This window comes from Ictidomys tridecemlineatus, chromosome 10 (assembly GCF_052094955.1).
Source record: "Ictidomys tridecemlineatus isolate mIctTri1 chromosome 10, mIctTri1.hap1, whole genome shotgun sequence".
NCBI lineage: Eukaryota > Metazoa > Chordata > Mammalia > Rodentia > Sciuridae > Ictidomys > Ictidomys tridecemlineatus.
In genome coordinates this window covers 123,670,607-123,686,705 of record NC_135486.1, presented here as the reverse complement: position 1 = coordinate 123,686,705, position 16,099 = coordinate 123,670,607, and the positions used below count along the sequence as shown (strand labels likewise).

The window sequence follows — 16,099 nt, the reverse complement described above, 5'->3', positions numbered from 1 at the left end:
AGTTGACATTCCTTATTTCACTTCATTCACAGCTATTTGTGCTCAAAACATTTTACTCCTTCTTGCTCCTTTTAATCCCCATCCCTGATCCCAAAGCCCCAGCCAGTTCCGGTGGGGGCTCAGTCCTCCGGAGTCCAGGATTCAGAGCTCAAGGGCAGCTTGGCAGCCAATGGGGAAAGATTGGGGCCTTTCCTGTCTCAAAGGCAAGCATGCCAGAAGACAGGAAGATGGCAAAGCAATGGGCTCATCAGGCAGGGAAGGTGGAGCACTAAAGCCTGAAATTCAGTGGCGGTCAGCTGGGTAGCTGCCCAGTCTTCCCAAAACAGGTGGGAGTCAGGGCTCATTTTCATAGCTAAAGGTTCTTGGGAACTCCACAGGAGCCCAATCAATAAGCTGTGGATAGCCAGTGGAGGCAGCCAAAGGTTTTGACCACTACTACAGACTGTAAAACCTTTGATCATGGGTTTTAGTCCCAAAGAGCAAATCCAGAAGAATGGGTTCAAAGATCAGGATGGTACCCTGGTCTCACACAGTCTTGGGAGGAATGTGTGACCAAGCCAGACTCCAGGCCCAAAGGTCACAAGGGGCCAGGTTCTCTCCTGGGAACAGGCATATGTTCTTGGTGTATTGTGTCAGTCCTGCAAGCAGGGTCAGCTTCCAGAGTGGGTAGCTTAGAGCTCATGCCAAGAGCAGAAGAGGCCCAGGATCAAGCCCAATGGCAGCAGGCGAATAAGACCTAGCAAATTCTGTGCTGGGGCAGAATTGAAGGCTAGACTTTGGTTGCAGAGGTTGCCATCCGGCTGGGACTCTTGGATTTGGGGTACCACATGAGGCTGGAGTTCTGGCACTTTGGAGTGGATCCAGGAGGCATAGCTAGAAGTCAGAGTATACACACCAGGCCTGTTGGGGGCTCCACAGGCATCACCCCAGCTCACAATGCCGGCTAGGTACCAGAGGCCCTCCACAGGGCAGGAGAGTGGGCCTCCAGAATCACCCTGAGGAGAAAAACATACAACAGTTGTCAGGACCAGACTCTAGGCCTCCAGTCATCCATGCCAGCCCATCCAAACTTCACCTCCCAAGAGGCATTTGTCTCATCGCTTCTTCTGGGATCCCTTCACTTACTTGGCAGGCATCCTTGCCCCCATTCACATAGCCAGCACACAGCATGTCCTGCTGGATAAAGTGAGGCTCTTCAGGCTTGGCATCAATGTTGTATAGGCAATTACATGTCTCACGACTGATCAGCGGCACTTCAAGTTGCTGCAGTGGCCTGGGGACCTGGAGACTCACTGTGAGGCAAAAGATGTTTACCTATGGGCTCCTACCCTGAGTCAGGCTCCCCTCCATACCTCTAGGCATATAGTGCCCCCACCTTACCTGAGGGAGCCACATGGCCCCATCCAGTGACTGTACAATGGAGGCCATTAGGGAAGGAAGCATTGGCTGCAGGGAGGCAGATGGGCCGGATATTGCGGGAGAATGTGATGGGTTCTTTGAGGCGGAGCAGTGCAATGTCGCCCTCTGAGCCCTCCTGTTGGTAGGTGGGGTAGGTGATGATCTCTTCCACTCTGCGGACCACCGTATCAGGGCTGTAGGAGTCAAGCTGGTGGGCCCCCAGCTTTATCTCATAATCAGTGAGATAGTGTTCCCTGCATGCAGAGGAACAAAGTCTTGGGACCCTGATCACTGTTGTCTTAATGGGATCCTAACCCAGAATCTGGTCCCAGACAGCATTTTTAAAGCCCAATTTGTCCTGTGACCTCCAAACCTCCCTTTACCTCTCACTGGTCTTTCAGACTTTGTTGATACCCAAGTACCCTAACCTCTGACCTGGACTGACCCGCTTACTTTGACATCCAGACCATTTTCTATTCCCCACCCTGCCCCATCCAAGTAGTACCTAGGGAAGCAGTGAGCAGCTGACAGCACCCACTGCTCAGACACAAGAGACCCGCCACACACATGGACGCCATCATAGTTGATGCTGACCTGCCAGGGCCACTGACCAGGAGTTGCGCTGCTACCACCTGTAATGCGTGCTTGAACAACTACACCACAGGGGACTGCCAGGGAGAAAGGGAAAGGGAGGTCAGGACCTTCTAGGGCCCCCATGCCAGGTCCTTAGCCCTGCCATCCCAGGAGATCTGGTTTAGAGTTTGGGAAGTGGTTAAGTCCATGGTCAGCCACCACTTTGTCCCCGTGGTGGCTCTCCAGGTACTATTCCTTGCTATCGACTACCTGTTACCCAATTCAGGTCTCGTGGCGATCTCCTTCCTCAAGCCTGCCTTCCTGCTTTCCATCTGTTCAACCCCTTAAAAATCTGAAGATCTGGGGCTGGGGATGTGGCTCAAGCGGTAGCGCGCTCGCCTGGCATGCGTGCGGCCCGGGTTCGATCCTCAGCACCACATACCAACAAAGATGTTGTGTCCGCCAAGAACTAAAAAATAAATATTAAAAATTCTCTCTCTCTCTCTCTCTCTCCTCTCTCACTCTCTCTTTAAAAAAAAAAAAAAATCTGAAGATCTTTATAAAGCACAAATCTGGCCAAGTCACTCGGGTTTCCAAAACCTTTTCATGGCTTAAGATACATTCCAGACCCTCCATGGCACTACCCTCCTCTCCAGCCATCCTGCACATTTCAGTCACTTGTTTTCTGGATCTCTGCTGAAACCCCGGGAGCTGTCTATCATCTACCTACCCAGGCTGGGAAGACATTCACAGTTGATAGCCTTTCCCCTCCTTGCTCTGCTTGGCTGTGGAGATCATTCAAAGGGCAGCCTCTCTGTCACCTGTGCTGACCCTGCCAGCTGAGTCAGGCATTGCCTCTATGCTTTTAGCTCTTAGGCCCCTGCCCAGGCTCAGTTGTTCTGGTGTCTATGATTCTTTCAATCACAGCAACCTGGGCATTCCTTAGGGACATTTCTATGTCCCTAATACTCAGCACAGTCCTAAGCACACAGTGAATATGGTCGAACAAATGAACAGAACTGGGGTCCCATGACGTGAACAGCTAGTGTCTGGGAACAGACCAGCCCTTCCCAAACTAAGGCCCCAGTATGGAGTTGGGCCCAGCTGCCCTTCACAGTCACTAGGAGCAGAGAAAACTGCCAGCCAGACTCCTCTGCTCCTTCATAATCATGACAATAGCTAGTACTTAGGGAGTGTTCCAGAAGGCCCAGATGGGGCTTGCATTTCCTTTATCACCTAGAAAGCTCACTACAGCCCCTGGATATGGAGATAGCTCCATTTTAGAGGTAAAGGAATGTGGCCAGTAGATATGAAGCTGGGGCTGAAAACCTGTCTGACTCAAAGCCAGTGTGTGTGCCTTCAAAAGACCCTGGATTTGTGTCCCTCAAAATGACCTTAAGTGCCCCACTTTTGGAGTCTGACATGGGTTTCAATAGAGTTCTACAACTTGCTGGCTGTATACCCTTAAACAAGTCACTGCTTCTCTGTATCTCAGATTTTTTAATCCATAAAGTGAAGGCTATATGCGCCACTCACAGAGCTATTGGGAGATTTAAGATAACGTGGTGAGACAGTCCAGCAGAGGGTCAGGCCCTCCTCAGACCCACTGGGGAATATGAAGCCATGTCCCTTTCCTTCCCCCTCTTCTATTTCCCAGAAAGCCTTACCTTCAGTCCGGTCAGCTCCTGGAGAAAAAAAGAAAGAGGGAGGGGTAAGAAGGAAAATCAGAGATCCAAGACCCATTAGCACCTGCCACTTCTATGGAGGACTGGCCCCTTTCCTAGGAGAGCCAATACCAAAAGGAGAGGGAAGCCAGCTCCAGAGAGGCCTGGGATTCTCAAGCCCAGGATAAGGACTATTCACCTGAGAAGGATTACGTTTGCTCCCTCTTAGGCATGATCCCTTCCCATGCCCCACTCACATGTACTTACCCATCCCCCTTTGGAATAATCCAAGAAAAAGCAAAAAGGCCATAGCTTCCAGTTGCCCAGGTCCTGGGCCTGCCCTCTGGCCCATGGCCCAGGATGACAGCCCCTGGGGGAAACACCAGGCACGAAAAGAAAGGAACGTAGGGCTGGTTTTGGCAGGATCTAAAACCAGGCTCAGAAGTAAGGAATCCCAGAATCCAGGTTGGGGAGGTGGATCAGGTGTCCAAGTCTGGCTTTTGAAACAGGGAACAGCCAAAGTTGTGAGACGCCTGGGATTTCCGCAGCTACCAACGTGGTGGATGTGTCTCCGTCACAGCCTGGTCATGCAGAGACCGCTTCAGGGAGGTGCCTCCTTAGGGCAAGGCACCTGCCTGCTGGCCCCTCCCTTAGCCCCGCCTTCTTGATTTAGCTCTGCTGGCTGTATTTGCCTCGGAGATCTGGAGTCTTTTCAGATATCTAGGCTGTGTGAGGGTTAGGGTAAGGCTCCCTAGCTCAAGGGCAGCCCCAGGCAAGGCCTGCAATCCCAATGGCTGGCCAGCTATCCCCAGGATTCTCAGTCCTTCAGACCAGATATGCTCCCCAGGCCTAAGGAGGGAGGAGCCTCCCTCCTTCCTTAGGCCTGGTATTTTAACCTAGGACACTGGGGTCTGCCCTGGGCCAGGGCCATTCCAGGCCTTTTCTCTAAACCCTCAGACTTCCTGCCCGTGGTGACTATGACTGGCCTTGCAATCATCCCACAAGTATTTACTAACTACCTACTGTGTAATGGACAAAAATGGGGACTGGCGTGAGTGCCCAGTAGCTGGAAAGGTCCTTCTTGGAAATGCCTTGAGAACTGAGACCTATGGGGGTTAAGCAAAGTGGGTTTTTTTTGTTTTTTTTTTAAATATTTATGTTTTAGTTTTAGGTGGACACCATATCTTTATTTTTACATTTATGTGGTGCTGAGGATCGAACCCAGTGCCTCCTGCATGCTAGGCAAGCAGTCTACCACAACCCCAGCCCCTAAGCAAATTTGTTAACAAGGCAAGTATGGAAAAATTTCTCAAGTGGGGCATGCAGGTGGCTGAGGTTCAGGGAAAGAAGACTGGTGTGACTGGAGTGGGGGTCAGGCACATCCTCTGTGAGTGTGAATCTATAGCACTTGGAATATAGGTTGGACTCATGACCGAGGAAAAGCAGACCCTCATGGGGTGTGGTAATGCATGCCTATAATCCTGTCGACTCTAGAGGCTGAGACAGGAGGATTGTGAATTCGAGGCCAGCCTCAGAAACTTAGAGAGGTCCTAAGCAATTTAGCAAGGCCCTATCTCAAAAAATAAAAAGCAAGGTGTGGTGGTGCACACCTTTAAATCCCAGTGGCTGAGGCAGGAGGATTGCAAGTTCAAAACCAGTCTCAGCAAATTTAGCGAGACCCTGTCTCAAAATAAAATAGTCCTTTTTAGACTAGTAGTGTGGTTCAATGGTGAAGCACTCCTGGGTTCAATCCCTAGTACCTGAATAAATAAATAAATAGGGCTAGGGATGTAGCTCAGTGGTAAAGTATACATCCCTTGGTTCGATCCATAGTACCAAAAGAAAAATAGACCCTACTTCTTCCCAACCCTCTTTCCAGAAGACTGAATGCCCAGGCTGGTGGTCAGAGAATTCCTGGAGTGGGTGAGCGTGTGTGGGGGGGGGCGGGGGGGAGGCACTGGATTGGGAAGAGGTCAAAACTGGGGAGGAGAGGGTAAGACACTGGGAGTTGTGGGAGGCTTTAAGTAGAGGATGGGCATGTTCAGTGTTTCTGGGGGTGGCATGTGGGTAGCTGACTGAGTTTGAAGAACAGATGGGAATGTACTTCCCTGTAGAGGACCTGGGGAATATTTTATGTTATATCTAGCAGCTAAGAATAAGCCCAGTCCTTTAAGAACCTTTGCCCTTCTCAAGCTCCCAGAGAGAATCTCCACCTTTCCTCTGAGTCCTGCCAACCCCCCTTTTTCTTGTGGTGTGTGTGTGGGGGACTGGGGATTAAATTTAGGTACACTCAACTGAGCCACATTCCCAGCCCTTTTTTTTTTTTTTAATTTAGAGACAGGGTCTGCACTGAGTTGCTTAGCACTTCATTTTCATTTCTTTGGTACCGAGGATTGAACTCAGGGGTACTTGACCATTGAGCCACACTCCCAGCCCTATTTTGCATTGTGTTTAGAGACAGGGTCTCCCTGAGTTGCTTAGCACCTCACTGCTGCTGAGGCTGGCTTTGAACTCACAATTCTCTTGTCTCAGCCTCCCAAGCTGCTGGGAGTACAGGTGTGCACCACTGTGCCCACTCTGCCAACCCCTCTTGCATTATCTGCCTATTCAACTAGAGTTTTTGTGGCCCTAGTTCCAGGAGTGACCCCTCTGCCACCCACATCAGCTGACTTCTCCTCAGGTCCCTATTTTCCCATTTTCTATGCTCATAGCTCTCTTTCTTTATAACCCTCTCCTGATCCTCAGCCAGGGGTGTTTCCCACTCGACTGTGAACATACATGGACACCAATTGCACCATGACTTGGTAGTTAGCAGGGAATATGGTTGAATTAATTCAGGGATGTACATTAGTCAGGGATGAGGTGGTAGAATTTACATAAAAGGGGCCCAAATCCTAGGGGCACTGAGCATGGATATACAAGTGGTGGACCCTGTATAAGGGTTGTCTGTGTGCTGGAGTCGTCTGTGTGCTGGGGTCGTCTGTATGCTGGGGACTGGAGATGAATGCTTTGAGGCATCATTCATCAGTGTATGTATTAGGGGCTGGCTCTCCTACCCTAAGTCTGTCCAACTCAAGCAGGAGGGGCCTCAGGGCACTGTCTAGGGCCAAAATATGCTGCAGGTGCTAGGGACACTAATTCCACTGGGGAGGTGACACACAATCAGCTGGCCATCTAAACTCCCCCGCCCTGGGAAAGGAATGAGGGAACAGCTGCCACGTTATCAGGGACACATTTCCTGGGCGCCCGAGACCTGACTCAACTGATGCCCGTAGAGGGAGGAGCCCTATTCCTGTGTTTCCCTCTTAGCCCAGTTGCTCTCAGCCCCTCAGCCTGCCCCTAGTGATGTCACAGGCCACATGTCTGTGTTTACACCTTTATTGTCTGCTCCTTTGCCACCCCCAAGGATTCCTGGGCCCAAAATAGCACTGAGGCCCAATTATCCAAAGCTGCTGCAGTCTAGATAGATAGGCCCTCTCCAGGCCTGGGAGAGCTTTAGCAGGTTAGACTACATTCCAGGCATGCTGAGTGGTGGGAAGAGAAGGGGAAGTGGCTCATGAAGCAAGGTCCTCTCAATCCTGGATCAGGGGAATCAGTAACAGCAGGATCAAAGCAGCAGCCTTAGGGGAGCTTGAGGCCCCTGCCAAGTCTGGGGGACAGAGGTCACTGCCTGTAGCGGGCCAATATGGGGAGCCACTAGAGGGTAGGAAGTGGGCCTCCGCCACTGTTTGGGAGATCCAGGTTTCTTCAGGGCCAATGGCTGCAAACAGCTCCTGACTCCCTCGGACAGCCATGCCCATGAGAACCCAAGAGCCTCCCTCAGTCTGGCATAGGAGGGGAGGTGCTGAGGTCACCTGCAGAGTTGAAGCCAAGAACAAATGGATCTGTTATCCTTCCTCCTGGTCCACTGCACCTTCCCTTGGGTCCAGCCACAAAGCACTATTGATCTCTATCCTTAGGAATCCTGGCCTCTGGTCTCTCCAAGGTCCAGCTAGGAAGTACTGCTTCTTCCCATTTGGGGTCCAACACCCAATAATTCTAATCCTGGTCTCTCCAGGTTCCAGCATCCCAATACTCCTTCCCCTGACCAGGATGCCCAGGTCCCTGTACCTCACACCTGTCTTCTTGCCCTTCTGCATATAGGACACAGAAAGTCCCAGGGGGCAGAATGCCCTGATAGAGGCAGTGACAGAGCCGTGGTGTCAAGATGGAGACAGCAGTAGCTATAGGGACTAGAGAGAAGAAAGAGGGTTGTCCCAGGGTTCTGGCCTCCAGTCACACCTCATTCCCATGATCCAGGGCTCTCACCTCGGTCCTGGGGATCCTTCCAGCCCAGCACCCAGCAGCTGGCCCCTGGGGGGACACCCCCTTGGTGAAGGCAGATGGGCAGGGCTGAAGGGGAAGGCTCTACCCGGGAGCTCAGCTCCAGGAGGGCCAGAGGGGGCCCAAGTCCCAAGTGCCGGGGCAGGTGAATGCTGATGACCATTCGGGATACCTGGCGGCCGTGTGGAAGGGGACTGGCCCCTGCCCTGCCCAGATACACTTCAATGTGGGGCACTATTGTAGAGCCTAGCCTGTTGGAAGAAGGACTAGTGTCACCTTCTGGTTCCTCTCATTGCTGGTAAAGTCCTTTCCAGCCCAGGGGTAAGGGAAGAATGGTTATGTCACTAACTCCTTCATTATTCCTCTTTCCAAATCTCTCTTCTATCTTAAAACATCTCACACAAAAAATCCAAACCCAACCAAACTGACAATAAAAATCTCTCAAAGTAGCTTCCCTGTGCTGTAAGAGCCCAAAAAGGAAAACATCCCGCTATTGTAAAAATCCTTTGGATCATCTCCCATTTTTTCCCTCCAGCCTCTTACCTAGAGATGAGGGAGACCCACCTAAGGACACAGTGAGTGGCTGCCAGGACCCAGCCTGGGGCCACAAGGATCCCAGTGCAGACTCGATCCCCAGCCACATGCACCTCTGCCAGCCAGGGCCATAGCATTCCCTTCTGAGCTGCCTCAGGTCGCAAGCCACAGGCTAGGGAGAAGAAGTGGCCACCTACGTATGAGTTCCACAGGTGGTCTCTGAAGCCTCTCTCATAGATATAAGCACCTCCCGGAACTCCAAAGCCCCAAGGGTCCCCTGCTCACCACCATGCTCTGTGTGTGGGGGACAGGTCTGGGTCTCAGTCTCCTCCCCATCAGGGCCCCAGTCCCAGGCTAGCTGTTCCTCCAGGTAGGCTCCCCGAGTTACATGGCTGATCCATGGGCTATGGGTCTGCAGTGGGGAGAAGGCTCGGGGACGGAGACAGGTACTGGAGAAGTCTCCAATTCCAGCCAGGAACCAGGTCCCCTCCTCCCGACACATAAGGCTCCAATGAGAGTCATTCTGCAGTAAGAGTAAGGTGTGTTAATAGCATACATGTTTTGATCCTGTAGAGAACATCAGCATTCTGGGGGCTTTCCGGAACCCCAGATTCTCCATACGGAAACATAACAAGTCCCACCTCTTCCAAACTAGATTCTAGTACTAATTTGTGTAAGAATTCAGCCCTCACTTTAGGATTCTCCTTAAACTTTGGGGTAGACAGAAACCCCAACACCTGCTCAGAGTCCGCCCCAACCCCGTCCCTACTCCAGGATCCGGCTCTGCCCCCACTTGGATCCCATTCCCCTCTTAGCCAGGCTTCCTGTGCCTGTGCCAGATCCCTCGGCCCCTCCCTGGGTCCACAGACCCCGCCCTTGTCGCTCACCCAGCAGCGGCCCGGCTCCTCCTCCTCCTGGTAGGAGGGGCAGAGTTGGTGAGGTGACTGTCCCGGCAGCGGCACGGACGCCCCCTTGTGGCCATACAGACAGTGACACCACCAGCCACCTAACAACTCGGCCTCAAACTGTGCGCTGGGGCCAAGCGCCGGTTCTGGGAGGGGAAAAAGCAGGGATCTCGTGCTGTGGCCGAGTCTGTCCCCGCTCTGCCCCGCCCCAACCAGCGCCAGACTCCTGCGCACCCCCGCGGCCCCAGCGAGCCAGGCGGCAGCGGCTCCCAGGCAGGAAGTAGTGTTCCGGGTAGGGTAAGCACACGGCGCGCGGGCCTGAGCTCAGGTTCACGGGCGCGTCCAGCTGCAGCAGCGCCAGGTCTGAGGCGTTGTCCCACGTAGCGTTCTCGTGCGGTACGAAGCGCGACACCCGCTCCGAGCGCGGACGTGAGGGCAGCAGTACCCGCCAGGAGTCGAGGTCGCGGGGTGGGTTATCAGAGGTGATCGAGCTGCGGGATGGAGACGCTGGGGACGTGCGCATATCCCTCACATACGGCTGGAAACCGCGCACCCCAGAGTTTGATTTTATCTCCAGGCTAGAATCCCTCTTCCAAACAGGAACCATAGCACCACCCCAGTTCGAAACGTGTTCTCAGACTCCCTCATGCTGGATCGGACGTACACTACCCTCTACCCCTCCCAGCTAGATTAGGACCCCTCTTTATGAGCTGAATCCTACACCGTGGAATCTGATCCCGCGCTCCAGTTTGCAGCCCCACCACCCTCCACCCTCCACACCCGGCACAAAGGGCTGAACCAACTAGATGGAGTCTCATGCGGATGGATGGAGAGGCAAGAATCTCCCTGTGCTGTGGATTCTCACTCACTCCAGAAAGCAGCTGGCAGGTGCCAAGACCCAGCTTTCTGACACTAGCGTTCCATGGCAGGGTCTGGATCCTGGCACTATAACTTGGGCCTCCCAGGGCCAGACCCCTGGTCGCCGAGCCTTGCCGCACTCTGAGGAGTGAGAGACCAGGGTTAGGGAGGCTTCAGAGCCTTACTTAACTCCAGCAGTCTTCACCCCAACTCAAATCTCCCCGGTCTCCAACTCCCATCCAGGGCTCCTGCCCCCTCACCTGGCAGAGCAATGGTGCAGTTCTCCTCCCTGGATTCCCAGGGGCCTGTCTGGGATTCCTGGGGCTGGTTGGGAAAAGCAGGCCCAGGCTCCAAACCCATCACCTGTTCCCGGATCCATGTTTCATAGGGAGCCACAGCAGTGAAGACTCCAGGGCGGTTCCTCCTTCCACAGCCAAAGCCAAAGCTAGTGATTCCTGCCTGGAACCAGCGGCCGCCTTCCTCACAGACCAAGGGTCCCCCAGAGTCACCCTAATAATAGGTGATTTGTGTCGGGGGACCAGCTCAAGGATGCACTGGCTTTTTCTGGCTGGTGGCAAAGGTTCTCCACCTTTTATTGGCCTTACTCAGCCCCTTCTAGAAATTCTCCAGTGGCTGTCCCTTGTTCTCTGTATTCCCTACACCTCTAAAGAAAAGAAAGCCTTGTAAAACAAAGACTGAGCAGCGACAGCCCAGAGCACTAAATTAACCCATTAAAGACCACACAAGAACAGGGGCAGTGGTGCAAGCCTGTAATCCCAGTGGTGGCAGCAGGCTGGCAGAAGGATCTTGAGTTCAAAGCCAGCTTCAGCAAAAGTGAGACATTAAACAACTCAGCCAGACCCTGTCTCTACATAAAATACAAAATAGGACTGGGGATGTGGCTCAGTGGTCAAGTGCTCCTGAGTTCAATCCGCGGTACCCCCACCCACACCCCAAAAAAACCCACACAAGAGAACCCTGAAGATCTCATTCAGAGTCGAATGATTCTTGTCTAACAAATAATCCAAATAAACCCTTGTCTTTGATTTCTAAGTTCACTCAATTTTTGTCTTTGCTCTTTGTTTCTTTGTGGTGCTGGGGCTAGAACTCAGGGCCTAAAAAATGCTAAGCATTCACTCTGCCACTGAGCCCCCACCCAATTGTTAAAAAAGTAAATAAAAAATACCAGCATTAAGGAGGAAGATGCTGTTAGAAACAGGCAATCTGTCTATTCAGTAAAATGGGACAGATGGAAAGCAAAAAGGATGAAGAATTACAATGAGCAGACACTGGGGTCATTGGATGCTGGAGCATTGCCCCTAATGTATCTCTGTAACCCAGGTCAGAGTCAGCATCTCTGTGGCCTAAGGATATTTGTTTGTTTTTGGTGCTGGGATTTTTGTTTTTGGTGTTCTACCACTGAGGTACAACCCCATCCTATTCTATTTTTCATTATTAGAGTCTTGCTAAATTGCTGGGCCTAAAACTTGTGTTCCTCCTGCCTCAGCCTCCCAAGTGCTGGGAATCTTTTTATTTATTTATTTTTTTAGGGACTAACCCTAACCCTAACCCTGAGCTACTGGGATTACTGGCTGTACCACTGTGCCTGGCAAAAAAAAATTTTTTTTTTTTTTTTGGAAGTACTGGGGATTGAATGCAGGGCGTTGTACCTGCTAGGCATGTGCTCTATCACTGAACTATACCTCCACCCCAATTCCATAAGCAATCTTGCCCGCTTTTTGCAGAAGAGACTCAGAGAAATATTTGTCTATTGCTTAGCTGCTTCCTACAGGTTAGGGATCTGGTTCTGCCAGGTAGGTGCAGGGTCCTTTCCTCACCTGGCAGGTGTCCCTCCGTCCCTCTGGGTAGCCAGCACACAGCATCCCTGGCAATAGCTGGAAAGTGAGGTTGAAGGGGCCAGGCTGGCTGTAGAGACACTGACAGGCGGCCTCTCCCAGAAGCCTTAGCTCCACTTCCTGTAGCACCCAGGGGAGAGGCAGAGGGTCTGGGGGCAGAAGCAGAGAGCAGATACTGTGAGGTAGGTATAGAGCACCCAGTTTCCCAGGGCTGTTTTGTCTCCTCCAGTTACCTCCTGGTCATCAAGATCCCCATGGCACCCTGGCCTACCACATTCACCACATCTTATCATGCTTCTCTTCCCATGTTCTCAGGCATAGCCTCAGCAAGCATCCAGTGAAAATTGTCATGTGCAGGTTGTACACTGAACAAAGGTCCCATCCAACAAAGTATACATGTAGGGGCTAAAATCATTAAGCTCTGATCCCTGACATGGAGTTTTGTTGGTCCAGAAAGTGTATCCTTTGAACAAAGATGTCCTATAGACTACATGTGGTTCTATATTGAGTTGCAAAGCATGGAATCTGGCTGTCATCTCTAATCCCTTTCTCAAGTTGTCTTTTCTCAGTCAATTCCCAAGTCATTTGTGACTTCTCAGCATTCTTACAGCAACTGCCCTAGTCCAGGCAGCATAATCTTGGACCTGGATGATTGACCTAGCCTCCTGACTGATCTGTTCCCTAATCCACTCAGCACTTGTTACAACCAGAGGAATGTTTCTCAGGTTAGCCCTGATCTTACCAAGAATAATAGATGGATCCTGTGGTCTAGACATGGACCCTCAGCTATCCTGCTTTTGATGAAAACAAGGTTTTGGGATACCGAAAGGGACAAGGAAAGGCATGGACAGAACTCATTCCCTACCCAGCCGGAGTTCTGAGAAGTCAGGGGATGTCTGAGGTTTGGGGGTTGTCCTAGGGATCCCTGGAGCTGGAGGGCTACTCTGTCCCTCAGTCTGACCTGAAGGCCTTTATTGCCTCAGCACCCTTCACTGTAGCATGATGTCCTGGCCTTTCCAGGGTCCCAAGGGAAGATGGCCATCATCTTCCCCTATCTTCCTGAAATACATGCTCTCTGCATAAAACTTTCCTAGAAAGCCCCTGCTCTGGGGTCCCATTGTCTGGTAGCTTGGTCATGTCCATGCAGACTTTCTAGGTGCTCGTCAGGACTTCCCTGTTGCCTCCTGCCCTGATGGGGCCCATGCAAATAGAGATTGCAGCATCTCCTCCTGCAGCACCCTCCCAAATACTCCAGAACTGGCACAATCTGATCATAGCAGATATAGGGGGCTTTCTAGCATAGAAAGGTCACAATGAGTGATGGAGATGACAGAGAATGGAAAAGTAGTGCATCCCCTCACACCTTCCATCACAGTGTTTGCTTGTTTACTGGATTTACTTTTTTATCTACTTACTAGAATGCAAGCTCTGAGAAAGCAGGTCTTTTTTTAAAATTTTTTTTGTGTGTGTTTACTGGTACACACACACACACACACACACACACACACACACATTTGTACTGGGGATTAAACCCAGGGGTGCTTTACCACTGAACTGCATCCTCTCGGTCCTTTTATTTATTTATTTAATTTTGGGACAGGGCCTTGCTAAGTTTCTTAGGGTCTTTCTAAATTGCTGAGGCTGGCCTCGAACTTGAGAACCTCTTGCCTCAGTCCTGAGTCTCTGCAATTATAGGTGTGTGCCACCGCACCCAGCTTCACTGGTATAACTTTAATGCCTAAAACAATGCCTGGTACATAGGAATATCTTAATCAACAGAATGATTGAATGAATGAGGGTGGGTAGGAGGAAGTCAGGAGGTGAGGAGTTGGAAGATGAGTGAGGAGGAAGAAGGATGGGAGGAAAAGAGAGCAAAAACATTTTCTGCGCGCCTACTATATGCCAGGTGTTATGCTTTGGTGCTTTAACGCGGATTATGTAATGCAAAAATATCTAAAATGAATTAATTATAGCCATGCAGCTTTTCGCGCATTTTCCCATTTAATCCACACAATTACCCCATGAAGTGAACACTACTATTTGCCTTTTTTTTTTTTTTTACAGGAGAGAAAATGTACTGGGAGAAATGCTTTGTCTGAACTAGCAGAGTCAGAGCGGGAACCTTGGTTGGACCTAAATCCAGAAAAGGAAAACCTGGAAAGAAGGTGAGGCGGAAACGGGGTGTGTAGGCGATTCAGTGGTCTTAGTTTGAGAATTCCCGGGGAAGAAGAGATGGAGAGAGGTGCAAATTTTCCAGCTGTCTAGCAGAAACCTAGCCCCTTGGGGCGTCTCTGGAGGGCTCTCTCGAGTCCCGCCCTCGGGCCCCGCCCACTTGAGAGAGCTAACTTTTAAGACACGCCCCCGCTGTTCCTCTGAAGAGCTTAAGGTAGGCTCAGACCCTCCGACGTCGACGTCTCCCGCCCGGCCCCGCCCCACTCACCTGCCTCCTGCACGTCCCCCCAGCCGGTGGCCCAGCAGGCGGTGCCGTGAACAAAGCGGTGCGAGGCTCGCGGCAGGCAGATGGGCCGCACGGTGGGGCCCAGCTTGGCGGGCGAAGCTAGGCGCAGCAGGGCCAAATCGGAGCCAAGTTCCACTTTGCTGTAGTTGTCAGGCACCAGGATAGCGGCCACGGAGCGGACATGTGTACCTTCCAGGGGCCCGTCCTGGGAGTGCACGCCCAGCAGCACCGACCACTCGGACGCGGGCTCCAAGGTCCCGTTCCTGCGTAGAGGCCATGAGGGGGTGGTGGTGGGGGTCGGGATTAGGTTAACCCCATGAAAGGGGTTGACCCGCTTGTGGATGAGGGTTCAGAGCTAGAGAAGGTGGTGAGGTCCCCAGGTGGGACGGAGTTCAGATTCAGATTTGGGGCTGAGAGGTTGAGACAGATTTCTAAAAGAGGAGGGGTGAGGCTGATTTAGAAGTGGTGACTGGGGATTTTGTAAAAGTGAGATTCAGTCTCAGTGATATTTAGCGGAGTGGTGGGATGAGTCTGGTGACAATGGCCTCCCTTATCCAGCATCTCCCTTACCCAGAACCTCGCAGAGCACCTAGTTTGGGGGACTAGAGAGAGAGGACTTGAGAGAGGAAGCTGGAGCAGCTCCGCTCTAAATTAGCCGTAATAAGGGGGAACAGGGTGAGGGATAAAGCTGTGGGGTGGGGTTGGCCTTTGAAGGACAGGGACTGAGTGGGCAATACTCACGTCACGAAACAGTGAGCAGCAGAGAGAACCCAAGAGGGGGCGATGAGGGAGCCTCCGCAGATGTGGCCCCTGCCTTGATGCAGGCTTACTTGCCAAGGCCAGGTTCCTGGCTGAGCGTCTGAGCCCCCCATGATGCGGGCAGAGGGCTCAGGGTGCCCACAGTCTGCAATAGGGAACCCTGGGAGGTCAAAACCCACCTAATGATCCCCTACTGCAGAGGCCCAGGTAACTCAGGACAGAGCCCAGTACTCCACCCAGCTTCTGTTTGCCCATCTGAACCAAGAACCTGGAGAACCTAGGTACTTCTGAATTTCCAGGCACTTCCACCTCCCTCAGAGTGGAAATGATGGGTCAAGCCAGCCATAAGGTCTTTTTAGATCAGAAGACACCCGGGCTTCCTTTTCTTTACCCAGATCTTCAGGTTCTTCTGTAGGACTGAGAGCTGGAAACCAGAAGGTAAAAAGAGGTAGATAACTGGTGACTTCCAGCACCTCTCACTGCCCAGGCCCGATCTTCCTCTTCTCCACCCAACTCCTACCTTCCCAATTCCCTGTCCTTTCAGCCCCACTGCCAGCACCTACGCTACCCAGCCTAACTTTCCTGCTTCTGCACATGACTTTCCCCCAGTTCAGCTGCCTTACCTGAGTCCTGGAAGGCTCTTGGGATGGGATTGATGGCTGGGAAGACAGGAGGCAAGAAGAAGCCGGAGAGCTGCACTTAGTAGGTGTCCTCCCTGACTCCCTCCTCCGTTTCACAGCTGCTCTTTGCCCTTGGCATCTGGGCCTCCTT

General features: G+C 52.0%; 2 protein-coding genes across 2 annotated transcripts; both read right to left on the bottom strand.

The window, feature by feature from the left end:
- Positions 1–2: 2 nt before the first annotated feature.
- Positions 3–4,251, bottom strand: Prss8 (serine protease 8). The gene is made up of 6 exons (XM_005323883.5): positions 3,903–4,251; positions 3,639–3,656; positions 1,904–2,066; positions 1,381–1,652; positions 1,126–1,292; positions 3–995 (listed from the first exon to the last, which is right to left on the bottom strand). The coding sequence occupies exons 1-6, from the start codon at positions 3,985–3,987 to the stop codon at positions 672–674; spliced, it is 1,029 nt and encodes a 342-aa protein (XP_005323940.2). The 5' UTR covers positions 3,988–4,251; the 3' UTR covers positions 3–671.
- A 2,746-nt stretch (positions 4,252–6,997) lies between these two features.
- On the bottom strand, positions 6,998–14,915 carry Prss36 (serine protease 36; the record flags this gene model as incomplete). The annotated part of the gene is made up of 11 exons (XM_040276896.2): positions 6,998–7,489; positions 7,746–7,867; positions 7,944–8,209; positions 8,523–8,664; positions 8,778–9,015; positions 9,380–9,543; positions 9,632–9,888; positions 10,267–10,396; positions 10,516–10,765; positions 12,094–12,260; positions 14,552–14,915. Coding segments are annotated over 11 exons (2,382 nt in total), but the record flags the coding sequence as incomplete, so codon positions are not given.
- Between the last annotated feature and the right edge of the window lie 1,184 nt (positions 14,916–16,099).